The 13,922-nt window shown below is 35.5% G+C and overlaps 1 protein-coding gene across 1 annotated transcript in view; it reads right to left on the minus strand.

The window, feature by feature from the left end:
* The window catches only part of LOC150082877 (HEAT repeat-containing protein 3-like), a 189,790-nt gene that overhangs the window by 53,626 nt on the left and 122,242 nt on the right, over positions 1–13,922 (minus strand). The window contains exon 8 of the mRNA XM_090378307.1: positions 13,291–13,387. Coding sequence (XP_090234433.1) covers positions 13,291–13,387 — 97 coding nt within the window. The remainder of the gene's footprint in view (positions 1–13,290; positions 13,388–13,922) is intronic.

Here is a 13,922-nt window from a genome sequence, read left to right on the forward strand (position 1 = left end):
TGACCTTACAATATGCCAAATAACCTCAGCTAATAATTTATTTTACATACTACATTAATAATTATTTAAAAGTTGACAAAAGCACTTTAACACCAGATAGACAAAAATTCTTTGGGATATGAAGGATATGATAGAAAAAAAAAAAAAAAACTTAAAATGTATTTACAAAAGTTTTACCAGTCTGCAAAAGGTATTCAGTTGAGAACAACTGGTTCAGACATTCTCCCTGCAACAATGTAATGCTTAGTGATGACAATATAGTCTGATATAGGACTAGAATTAAAGTTAGACTTTTATTCAAATGTAATACAGTTAACAATTATCTGTATGAAAAGTGCATATGGTATATGGCTATAAAACCATTAAATACACAAAAACAGAATGGCCAGTTATGCAGAGACCTTCAATACCTTTCAATGATTGACTTTCATTCAATACTTTTTTAAACTTACACACAGGGAACTGGTATGAGAAATACCATGACAGAGTTCTCGAGATGTAACAAGTTCTGCTTCATTAGTCTAATACTAATTACCAAAACCAATTAAAAGAGTAATTCAAATCTGTGCTGAGACTTGCAATACCCTTCAGCAAATAATGGATTTTAAACTCTCACTTCCACTTTAGGAGTTATCAGGCAGGAATGAATGTCTGAGGTACTGTCTGGTACTGATAACCCCACTTTCTGGACCAAGTCAATTTTCTGTTCTGTTTCCACTTCTAAAGTGGAGTTGAGTTACAGAAAGTGCATGAGAAATCTGCAACACTTCAAAAACTAACTTGGCTATAAAAGGGAAAAATTTATATGAGCTTATGAATAGGCAGCTGTTAGGCTAATCTAGTTATAAAAATTACATTGTAAACAAGTTCAAAAAATTGCTTATTTTAAAACTGCTTTTTAATATATATTTTTAATATATATTTTTGGAAACAATATCATTATAACATCTTTTGTCAAATTGTACTTAATAGACAAAGATTTCAAAAAGAAATATCTGTTTGTAGCTCAGTTATAAACTTTTAAAGGCTGGAGTAGGGGAATCAATTTATGTGACAAATTATGTTACAAGTTTTATTTTAAAATAAAACAATTACTGCCATTGAATATGACAGATTTTAGTATAATTTACCAGATAAAAATATTCATGTACCCACAAAGTCATTATGTCACTAAAAGCTGTAGTGGCGTAAAAAAATCAGTCTGCTACTACTTAGATAACAAACTGTGTAAAAAAAATAAATAAATAAATAAAATAATAATAATTAAGAATATGATATTTACAGTGCTTATAGGTAAGTATTAGTGACTGGATGGGTGGGGAATAATATTGACAATTATTTGCATGCAGCCACATTAAAGCTTCTGAAAGTTGAGATATGAATTTTATTCTACTGGACCCATTAAGTTACTTTACTTTTCTTTTCCCCTCAGTAAGTATTGTCCTCCTGTTATTTTTTATTTATAGTATAATTAACCACACACAAAAAAAGGAAAATAAATATCTGCAGTTATGTTTTAAGCCTCTAAAAATTCTGGTGGTGCACAGTCACCTGAGTTTCGAAATTAAAGAAAAATAAATACATTACGATTGCAATATTTCATTTTTAACCCGGTACCAAGCAGAGGGTCTAAGAGACCCCAAGAATTGATTTTCAGGAGGAAAAAAATATTCAAAACAGTGGGTAACATTTATTTATTTTACTTTAATGAACCATTCTTTTTGCCCATTCCTTCTAACTGATCGCTACTTTAACCTTTACTGGTCACATCAGTTTATTAGAAATTTTTTGTAACTAGTTAAGGGTTAAAGTTACTATAATATTGTTTACAAGAGGAAGGGGGGGAATTAAATAGATATGCTATACTAATATGCTAACAAATAGATATCAGAGCCCAATGGTATCAATGTATAAAATGTTTTTGAGTGTGTATTTGCTCATGGCTAAGCTGATATTCAACTCACACCCAAGGGAATCAGCAAAGGAATAGTTTTTGTTGAAAGGCCAAAACTCAAATAAGTTAGTGATTAACAAAAAGGAAGCTGTCCAAATCTTACCATCACTACTTCATGCTCTATAACAAAACTGTATTTACAGTTACTATATTAGAACAGAACATAATTACTGTATTATAAAGCAACACAGAAAGCACTGATCTCACAGGAAGTAGCTATCACTGGTGGCATTACTGCCAGGTAAATGGGAAATACGAGATACATTTAAAATGCTCCCATGTGTGCATGCACCATGCACGCACACTGGTCTTCCCGATCCTTGAAACATTCTTTAAAATAGTGATTTTTTAGCTCATGTAACTAGTTAAGGATATTTTCTTTGGCATTTTCTTTGATGTCATCCACTGTAACGAAATGAAGGCCCCCAAAGCCCCATTTTTAGTTTATGGAACAGTCAGCAGAAAGTGCAAGGATGGGGAAGTAGAGAAGCAGTTGCATGACTGAGATTTTTTTTGCAGCCAAGAACTGCTGAACAGCCATCACTGTGTGACTGGGCACATTGTCATGGTACAGGATCCAGCCATCCCTCCAAAAATGGAAGGATGGTTGGATCCTGCACCTGTTTGGTTGTCTTCACCTCAAAAATGGAAAGATGCTCTCATAAAAAAAAAAAAAAGAAAGAAAAGAAAAAAGATCAGCATGACTTTGATGTTGGATTTTGTTGCATGAGATTTCTTGGGCCGCAGGGACATTTTTGTTGCCATTCAGATGATTCCGCCATGGGCAAACACCCAACTCTCACCTCCAGTAAACCACTTTTCTTATTAAGCTTGGATCCTGCATAGATTTTTCAAACAAATCACCTGTAATCCATATGATCATCTAACAGTAAGCATGGAGCAAAATGTTGGACACATGCACAGCATCCCTAAATCTTGCATGAGGATTATATGTACTGAGCCTACAGATAGTCCAACTTCATGAAACAATCTCAACAACAGTCATTTGCCTATCATTTTGCACAAGTTCCTTCACCTTCATGATATTTTTGTTATTTTGTGATGTTGAAGGGCATCCACTGTGAGGTTCATCTTCCGGTGTTTCCTGTCCATTTTTAAACCAATTAAACCACTCATAAACTGCTTTTCTTCAAAGATTCATTTTCATAAATTTTTCTTAATGCATGCAGCATTTCTATAGTGCTTTTCCCAAGTTTAAAGAACTTGATGTTAGCACACTGATCAAACTGTGACATTCTGCATTCAATTAGCTGTGGCACAGGAGTGAAGTGGTCAAGCCAGCTCCCACTTGGCATGCATGCACACCAAGGTTAACGTCAACCCCCCACAAAACCTTACAGCTGTAGCGCACACCATTTAAATACCAGTGTGTGACTCCAGGACTTTTTGAATGCACTACATATATGCAGAAAGGACAAGTGGAATAGGACCCGTCTATATAAATTAATGATACTGTACAACCATTATCTTTTAAAGGCACAAAAGGTGAAATGACTGGACAAGCAGCTACATGATATTAAGCATAAGTGATATGTGGATTTACTTCAAAGATATAATGTTGAGAAAAAGTTACAAGTTAGGGCTAAATTTGAAAGTGTCTGTAAATTTGCTTCTGTGTGTTGGGAGAGGAGTATATGGTGAGAACTCTGTTACTCAATTTGGCCCTGGAGAGAATGCACATATCTTATGAAGTAGAACTTTCCATAGCACAGCCTGCACTCATTAACAGGAAAGACTTTTAACAAGGTACAAGAATACTTGTTGCTATCATGGCAGGGTTAAGATGGTTTAAAATGTGCTGGTTGAAATCTTGCAGTAGAGCTATTCTGACATAATAGCCTGGAGATTAAATGGGGGGGGGGATTACAAAAGCTGCTAGAGGTCCTCAAGGAAAAAGTCATCAAATGCAGACATTATAGCAATATGAGAAACATGTTACCACTTTGATACAAAGGAGATGCAGTATTTGAATATAGTGAGCACTATTGCACAGAAAGGATAGACAGGATGAGGGAGGATTACAAACATACATATTCTAAAACAGTACACCCAACTGACAGTGGCTGCCAGTATAATGATGAGTCAGTCACAAGTGACAAAAAACAGCAACACGAAATGAAGCATAGGAATATGTTACATTCCAAATGTGTATAACAAAAAACTATACAAACAAACAGAGCAAGTCAGTAAATCAGAATATATTATCATTGAGGATTTTAACTTTTTGGATACTGATTGGAACTTGAGGGTTGGTTCTCATTCAGTAGCGAACATTAAAGCCTAACACAGCTGAGAGGTCATATGCGAGAGTACAGTAGTATGGGAATTTGAGTTGACTGTGGTTCTACTAAATATGGCAATGTTCTTGTATTCTATACATTGTAAACTCCTCTGACTCAATGGCCATGTTGGAGTATAAATAGAAAATTTAATATTTAATTCTGGATGACTTTATATCGACATGCAGAGGAAACAAGAGAAAGCAATATTCCCAATATGATTAATTAGCAATGACCTCTATGTATTAAGAATTTTCAAGTAAAGAACCATCCAGTGACAATGATCATACTGTATTGCATATGGAATTTATTTAAGGACAAAACTAATGTCAAGGGAGAAGGGATTTCTCTTTCAAAACAGACAGTTTTTTGCTTTTTCAGTGGAAACAATTGCCATTGCAATTAGTAAATAGAAAGTGTTCAGCGAAGTAATCATTGAAGCTACTACACTTTTTATACCAAGATATATTTTTCAAGGATTAGATCTAAATGATTGTCAGGTGAACTGATAACATTACTGGCAGTGAAAAAATAATGGAATGATTACAAATTATTAAGGAGCACAGAACACAGAGTTATCGTTGACTGGTCACATAGATTTTGGGACCGCAAGTGGTTCAAGAGCTTACAAATTTATTCCTCTGAGCGTAACAATATTGACAGAGGAGTCCGCATTCATCCCCTCTTCGAAGCTGTGGTTCTTGGATGGGATGAACAGTTCCGCCTGGCATGCTCCCGAGCCATTTCCAATTCCAGTGCGCATATGAAGAGTACTGCCCGTGCTCCTGTGTACCATGAGCCTGCTGATATTTAAGGATGTACTGTACATTAAGCTTTACTGTTGATAAAGGAGGTGGACGTCTCTGAAAATGTCTGTGTTTTATTGCTTTTATCTTGTGATCTACATTGTATATATTCTATTTTTATTTTATTGTACAGACAGTGTATCTTGTTTTATCTGGCTTAACTATACTATTCATTTTACTTATTTTAACTTATTATTATTAACAATTTTAATTTATTTTCTTTTATTTCAAAAAAAGTTTATAACGGCTGGGACTTGTGGCAGAGAATAAAAATGCATGGAATGCATAAAAATTATCAAGAGACATAGATGCCTATGGTAGACATAAGATAGCCTGTAATCAAGTCACAAATGGCAAATAGTTTGGCAAGCAATGCAAAGAAAAATAGTAAAGACTTCTTTACTTTTTTTTTTTTTTTTTAGGAGCATTAGCAACTAAGGTCATATTGCTCCGGTATATGCGGTGGTCATTCCTTGACCTTTCCGCATCCTCCGTATTTGGTGGTGACGGGCTCGAACCCCGGTCTAATCAAGAAGCGTGTGCTACGCACTGCTGCTCCTTCCCACCTGGCTACGGAGGCGCCACTTCTTTACTTATGTAAACTCTAGAAGGAAGGGGATGAATCAGATTGGTCCACTTGACATCGACAGTTTGATTGTTGATGAGGTAGCTGACAAACTGAACGAGTATTTTACATCTACATTCACACATAAGGAGGTGTGGAGGTTTGAAGCTTATCAATTTCCGGCAGGGAGCTAAATAATTTTGTAATAACCGAGAGCAAAGTGGAGGAGAAATTTATGAATTTTGAACATTAGAAAGGCACCTGGGGCAGATGGGATCTATCCAGTTATATAACGCTTAGCCATAATTATGAAAGCATCCTTTGACTAAGGGGAGGTCCCCATGGACTGGAGATGTGCAAAGGGTGACATGGGTAATTTCAGATCTGTTAGTCTAACTTCTGTTCCAGGGAAAATAATGGAGTCATTAGTTAAGAAAGCAATGCAGGATCATCTAGACAAGACTCAGTTATAATTCAGACACAGCATGGGTTTGTTAAGGGGAAGTCTTATCTAACAAATTTGATTGGATACTATGATGAGGTCACAAAGGAACTGGATGCATAAAATATTTTTGATATCATATACATGGATTTTAGGAAAGCTTTTGATATTGTGGCAATGGAAGACTACTGTACAAATTGGAGCAGTATGGCATTAAGGGCAAGTTGATACAATGAATAAAAAAGGATGATTGAGTGAGAGAAGACAGAGTGGTTATCAATGGACACTGCTCTCTGTGGACTAATGTTATTAGTGGAGTCCTCCAGGGTTCGGTGTTGAGCCCATTGTTGTTTTCGGTATTTATCAATGATATTGATGAAGGTATATCAGGGTTAATGCCTAAGTTTGCAGGGTTGTTAATGACAGTAATGATAGTACGCTACTGCAACAGGATCTGGAAAAGTTGGGCAGATTGGCTGAGAGGTGGCAACTGAAGTTTAACATTGACAAATATAAAGTACTGAACATGGGTACCAGTAACCCCAGAGTAATGTATCAACTGGGTGGTACTACACTCAGGGTAATGGAAAATGAAAAGGACCTGGGGATAATTGTGCTGTCAGATATGAAGTTTTCAGAGCAGAGCAAACAGGCTGCCAGGACAGCTAATGGGGTTTTGTCAATGATATACAGAAATTTTGCTAGCAGGAATAAGGAGGTGATTGCCTCCTTGTAAGGCAATGGTCAGGCTACACCTTGAGTACTGAATACATGTCTGGAGGCCTCATTTTAGGAAAGATGTGGAGCTGCTGGAACAAGTACAGAGAAGGGCAACGAGATTGGTGATTGGAACAAAGGGTTGCTACTATCAAGAAAGGCTTAAGTTCTGCAAATTGTAGCGTCTGGAGACTAGGCACCTGAAAGGTGATCTAATTGAGTTGTATAAGGCCTTGAATGGTTTGAGCAAGCTCAATGCTGATGGATTTCTTCCTCTTGCTCAAATTACTCATCTGAGGGGACATAAATTTAAATTGAGGAAAGACAATTGTAGAATTGATGTGCAGAAATTTGCATTTAGCCAGAGGGTGGTTGATAGTTGGAACAAACTTCCATCTGTTGTAGCGGAGGCCAACAACTTAAATAAGTTCAAGGCAGAACTGGACAAACATTTGGAGCGAATGGATGGGTGAAATGGGAATTTTTTTTTTTTTTTGGCTGATGCTATATAAGCTTGCTTTCTTGCATCATATGCCTATGCTAATGCTAAGCTGTCATAATCTCCTATTCCTGAAACTAAAACCCATTCCTTTTCCTTTAACAACAACTACTACTACCTCCCTCCTTAACATCCATCTTAAAACTCTGTGATCACTCCCTGCACTGTTTGCCCTATGATGGTGTCTGGTTCATGGGCGATGATCAGATCTGCAATACTCTTACCCCCTAGTACGTTCCCTAACATGCTGACACAAATAACAATAATCTAGTTGATTTAAAAATTTTGTTTCCCTCCCACTTTCTCCAGTCAAATAGGGGCAATCTGAAATCATCCATAAGGTATTCACACTTGCTTGCATGTAGAGACTCCCATCATAATCTTCAAAATCTTTTGGTCTGTAGATTATTCCCACCCTCATTATACCTTTACTTTTAACTCATACTACACAGATTATATACTAGCAGGTAACTTCTGAATTTGGGAAAGCTTTCATCACATGCTCAGGCTGCTTTTGATAAGAAGCATAAGCCCACCACCACTTTTATCCTCTCTATCCTTCTAAATACATTGTACATGACACAGTGAAACTCTTCATTCCTATTTCTTCGTGGCACCATGTTCCCATTAGCCCTATTATGTCAGTTAGTTGTTTTAACCTTAAAGTTTGAATTCACTCATTTTATTATGACATGCCTGTCTGACATTACTAATATACACATTTAAGACTAACTGTTGTTGTACAGTTCATTATTCTTACACATCCCTTGAAGTTATTTAAGCTGGTTTCCCTAGCATTAGCTTCTCACTCATTTGAACATTGCCACCCTCCGACCAGCTTACCATTATTGGCTGTTCTGGCAACAAACAGGAATTCTTTAGATATGAACAAGCATTACTTTGACCCATATCATCAGATAAATGTGTTATATATATATATATATATATATATATATTTTTTATGAAAACCCCAAACACAAAAGGTATCAAAACCTATAGTACTTAGTACTGTGCATGAGTTAAGGAGATATGGGGGGGGGGGGGGTTGCCAGACGCTTTGCTCTACAGACTAAACATGGGTTTCACCACTTCATGCCTCCAATAAGCAAAGTGCTGGTACAGCATCGGTTGATGAGTCATCTACCACCTAAAATTAACCCCTGTCTCCCCCCCACTAGTAGTTTCCTAAAACCTTTATATCCTCAATGATACTGGAAAAAACCTTTGCACTACTTTTGTTCAAATGTGTGCCATCCGTCATGCTTGAATATGAAAAAGATGTGGAGCCGATGGAGACAAATTTATTCAGTGATATTAAAAGAAACAGCAGGCCAGATTGTCAAACCCCTATCTATTATAATGTATGTACCTTAGGATGCCTCTCTAATTGACAAAGGTAATTCCAGTGGCAAAAATGTGTAACTACAGATCCTAAAGTTTTAACTTCTAAGGGACCTGCAATTAACAGAGCACTACAGGCCTAGCACAAACTGGACAGATATGGAATTACATGAGAAATACAAATTGGACTTGTTAACGGGAAATGTCTCACTAATCTGATAAGCTATTATGAGAACTAGACACAAAGATATGTAGACCTTAGTAATGCTTTTAATACCATCCTATATGATTGCCATCTGTATAAATTGGAACATGTGCCAGGAGACAAATGGTGGTAATATATGGTTATTGCTCTGATTGGACTGGGATCACAAGCAAAGTTTTAATGCATTCAGTACTGAGTCTGCTGCTGTTTCTGATATTTATTAAAAGCATTGATGAAGGCTTAACAGGTTTGATGTTAAAGGTTGGAAGCGTGTAAATGATAATAACCAAGGTATGCAGCTTCATGAGAGCTAGATAAATTATTCAGTTGGTTTTAAAAAAATGGGAAAGTACAATACTGGGAAATGTAAGTTCTACATTTGGATAACAGTAGTCTCAGATTGCTTGGGATGCAACAAACTTAAGGCAACTGAAATGAATAAGGTTTGGAATAATTGTGCAATCTGACAAGCAGCACATACAGTTTTATTTATGATGTACAAAGGTTTTATCACTAATGAGAAAGGGGTAATAATTAAACTACACAATGCCTTTTAGATTATATTTTGAGCACTGTACGAATAAGTTTGGAATTTCCATTTCATGAAGGATGTAGATCTAGAAAAATTGCGGTAAAAAACAACAGTTATATAAAAAATAGATTTCCACAAAGACAGAGATCAGTTTGATGGATTAGTCTTAAGACTAGACATCTACATGGCAACTTGCCTTGGAAGACTTGGGTAAATTAAATAAACAATTACTATATGTATTTAAATTACAGAAAGATAATATTAGTATTAATCAGGCCAAATGATACAAGAAAGAAAACTTGCTGTACATCAGCAAAACATAAAACCTTGGACTTTATAATCCCACTTCAACTCCCTCCGAAGACAACTTATTCCAATGATCACACTCCCCAAAGTTGAACTTCAGGAGATCTAGTCCTCTGTTGTTTCTCAAATTTTCATATTCATGTCCAGTTGTACTAGCTTCAAGTGCCAACATGAATATACCTCTCATTTATTTTGTTTATTCCTTTAAGGGATTTCAGCACCTTGATCAGGTCACCTTAACAAGATGCCACACATCCATGGTTATTAACCGTTGGAAAATTACCATCTGACTTTTTAGAACTGGAGAGTTCGTGTGAATTTGTGGAGGGATTGGACAGAAACCTGGATGTAACAAGGTGATTTAATAAAAAAAAAAAAAAAAGACTGATATTGAATAAGCCTGGCTTCCTTGCATCAATTTATCTTTACTGACACTAATACTAAACTAACATATCAATGACTGAGTTATATGGAAAGATAAAGCAGAGACCTAAAGAAAGAGAGGAATAAAAATTATTAAATAGCATATAAAGATTCAATTAAATGAGAGAGAAGAATGAAAAATTAAGTGGCACAAGCAGAAGAGAATGTAAATAAAATATCACTGGCAACTGGGCTCAAACTCAGAGTGTAAAGCCAACCACTCACATTCCAACAGTACAGTATGAATTGAACAATGTATATAGTTGAAGTGATTTTGAATGTGTGTGGGTATGACTGATTGAATCAGTTCAATTTTGACTGCAGCAGTATGATTGTGTTGGATGCAACATAATCTGAACATGTGCGTGAACAATTCAATCATGCGATTTGAATCCTTCCAATCAGTTCCATTTTGTTGGCAAAAGATATGGCAAATTATATACAAACTTTCCTGCCTGAAATTTTTAAATTATACAAAGAATATAATTGCTTTCTGGTGACCTTACTTTGGAAAGTAAGGTCACCAGAATATCACAACAAAAATGTGAGGAGAAAAGCCTTAGTGGCCAAATTCAAAGAAGTAGATCCTTAGGCTAATGAGGAATTTGTTAAGAAAAAGATTAATAATTTTTGAAACTCTTATAAAAGAGAGCGTAAACTGGTTCAAAACTCAGGTTGTTAATAATTCTAAATAACTGTTCTCGTCCATTCGAAGGTACTTACGCCAATCAGCTGGATAAAATCATATGTTGTTGTTTTGGTTTTTAGGAGCATTAGCAACTAAGACCATATTGCTTCGGGATATGCGGTGGTCATTCCCTGACCTTTCTGCATCTTCTGTATTTGGTGGTGACGGGCTCGAACCCCGGTGATAAAATCACAATTCTTCCAACAAATTAGTATGCAAGTAAATATTTCTTTTCATTAACCATTCTTTACATCACCATCTTTGCTTATTATACTGTTTTCTTTTATTTTTAATTTTCATGACACAAACAACAAGAACTGCTAAGAGACTTGTTTAATTTAGGGATACAAACTGCACAGTCGTAATGTGTGTGTGTGTGTGTGCTCATCCAATTTCCAACAAAACTGTACTGCAATTATATCCAACAAAATCATGCTGTGGCATTGGAATGTGAGTGGCCAGCTTAAAAGAAGGATTTTCTGGCACAGCTGTTAAAATCTGAAATGGCAAGTATGGTCTATAAAGAAGAGATGAGATTCAGTAAAATAAGAAAAGTACCTAAAAGTTTAATAATAATAAAAACAAATTGTTTTTTTGTTGTCTTTGGTTGGGTTGTTAAGTTTAATTTTATTTTTAGCGATGGAGATTGTGTTTAAAATAAGTTGGTGGGGGTACCTCTGGATATAAATTTGTCGGTGAGATATTGGATTTTGTAGTAAAGGTTGGTTGGTAAGGAACTGTACTTTAGTGTATTGTGAATTTGATTATATAAAACTGCTTTTTTAGTGTTTAGGGGGTGATGAGAAGCAAAATGTAGGTATTTACCGGTGTAAATACCTACATTTTGCAGAACCAAAGACAACAAAAAAAAAAAAACAAACATTCGCATAGTCCTCCCTTATCACAATGAACTCGCAGGACAGTTCCGCCGTCTATTTAACGACACTGATATTTCCCTTGTTTTTTCCACCTACAACAAATTAGGATCCTTCTTCAGTGCCTATAAAGACACACACAAATATCCTACAAACGACCTCAATAATATAATATACCTCATTAATTGTCAACCAAACTAACACGTTACATCGGAAGTACCACTGCCAAATTTGGCTCATCAAAAACATCCAACACCCGTGCATACTATCGTTTCCATAGTCTCATGTCTAACCAATCTGTTACAGAACTTACAATTCATGCCCAGACCCACAACTCCCTCACTGACTCTGCCATTTCCATCATTAAACTAAAATCCAGCTACAGAATACTTCAATATGAAGCCCTAGCTATTGAATGGTACCGGGGCACTGCTCAAACCTCAAAATTCTAAATTCCAAACTCCCCTTCAATCTTTCCCCAATTTGGAACCTCTTGCAATTAAAGTTCCCACATATCAAAAAAGCATCACAAGAGTATAATTAATTTATTTATTTATTTCTTAAATACCATGCACGTTCTCTCTCCACACATTGCCAACTGAAGACGTTTTAACTAATGAAAGTCCCCGTAACGACTATTGGCTTCACCATATTCACCTATTTAGCTTTCAATTATTCTTTTGCTTCTTTACTTCAATGACAACCAAGGATTGGATGTGTATGCTTCTGTCTCCTTGGGCTTATTTTAACTCAGTCAACACTTACTACTTCCTCCCTTTTAATTTTATTCAATTTAACAATTCAACCTAAATATTAACCATGCTGCCTAAGTAAGCCATCGCAGATTAATTCAAGGTGAGTAATGCTTTTTAAGCTTTCGCTATCCTTTACTAGCACACTTATAATAATACAAGTGAACTAGTATTTAAGCACAGCATGCTAATGTATGCAATATTCAAAATAAATAAATAAACATATCCTGAAGCAAAAACAAACAAGATTGCACTAACCAAGCAGAGCTGATATAGTTAAAAGCTGACTGTGCAAAACAGAAATGTTGAAAGCATGATGATATAATTAAGGTGCTCCACCCAGGCTTAAAACAGTCAACATCTTTATAAAGAGCCATTAACTACTTTAAACTGGTTTTCCATAACAAAACATGAAAGATAGTCAAGATGGGAAGATCGAGAGATAGTCAGTTTCTCTCGATCTTACACAAAACAAGATCCTTAAGGGTGGAACAAAAAGCTCCCATTTCCACACATTTGACCTTGAGCTTTTAGTAATATCTAGTAAGCACCAGTTTAAATATCACAGTTCTAGTTTTTTTGTTGATTTTTGGCCACATGAACTTTTTTCACAGTACACCAGTTTGTTTGTATGGCTTTACTGGCATTATATTTATACAAGTGTGTGTTCATAGGCTGATATATTGTTGTGTGGGTTAAAAATCTGGAATAACTCACAGAAAAAACTCTATTCCCTCAACAGACTATGACCCTGAATGAAGAAACCATTTAATAATTCTTCTGGTCTCCAATTAGAAATATCCTAGAATGTTCAAAATATTACTGATATAGTTAATACAACTTTAGAAACTTTCTAAGGCTTATATCTATCCATGTAGGGCATACCTTCACTGCAACAAATATTTGTCAGTATCTCTAATGCCACTTGTTTAGCAGTTAGCACATTCTTTACCTCTTCAAAAAGATGATTTACAGGTTCCACCTAAAAAGAAGCAAATGGCAGAAAATAAGTACTAGAGTGAAATATTTTCCTGCAGCTAATGTATATGCATCAGTTGTAATTATCAGATTTGAATAATAATATCATTTTAAATAGGAAAAAAAAAAATTATAAAAAGGAGATGCAATCAGAAGTGATTCTAAGGTCACAATAATACAAATCTCTCCCTTCAATTAAAAAGTTCAAACATGTCTAATTTATTGAAGGAAAAAAACTGGTGAACTTTAATCCAAATAATTTCTACACAGAACGTTCAAAAACCCATCCATTTATAATCAATTTGCTTCACTATTACACATCTACAGAAATTACTGATCCATACACCAATTAACGGGTTCATTGCCACCTACATTTGAGAGTGCATTCCGCATGTTGAATGCACTCTCAAATGTAGGTGGCAGAGAGTGAGAGTGCATTCAGCATGTTGTAATTTTCAGAAATAATAGTTGAAAAGTAAGTCTGGAATAGCAAACACAATTTTGGTCTGTGCTGTAAATCAGAACAAATCTCAAAACTT

The sequence above is a fragment of the Mastigoproctus giganteus genome, chromosome 7 (genome assembly GCF_048544385.1).
Source record: "Mastigoproctus giganteus isolate SK-2022 chromosome 7, ASM4854438v1, whole genome shotgun sequence".
Classification (NCBI taxonomy): Eukaryota; Metazoa; Arthropoda; class Arachnida; order Uropygi; family Thelyphonidae; genus Mastigoproctus; species Mastigoproctus giganteus.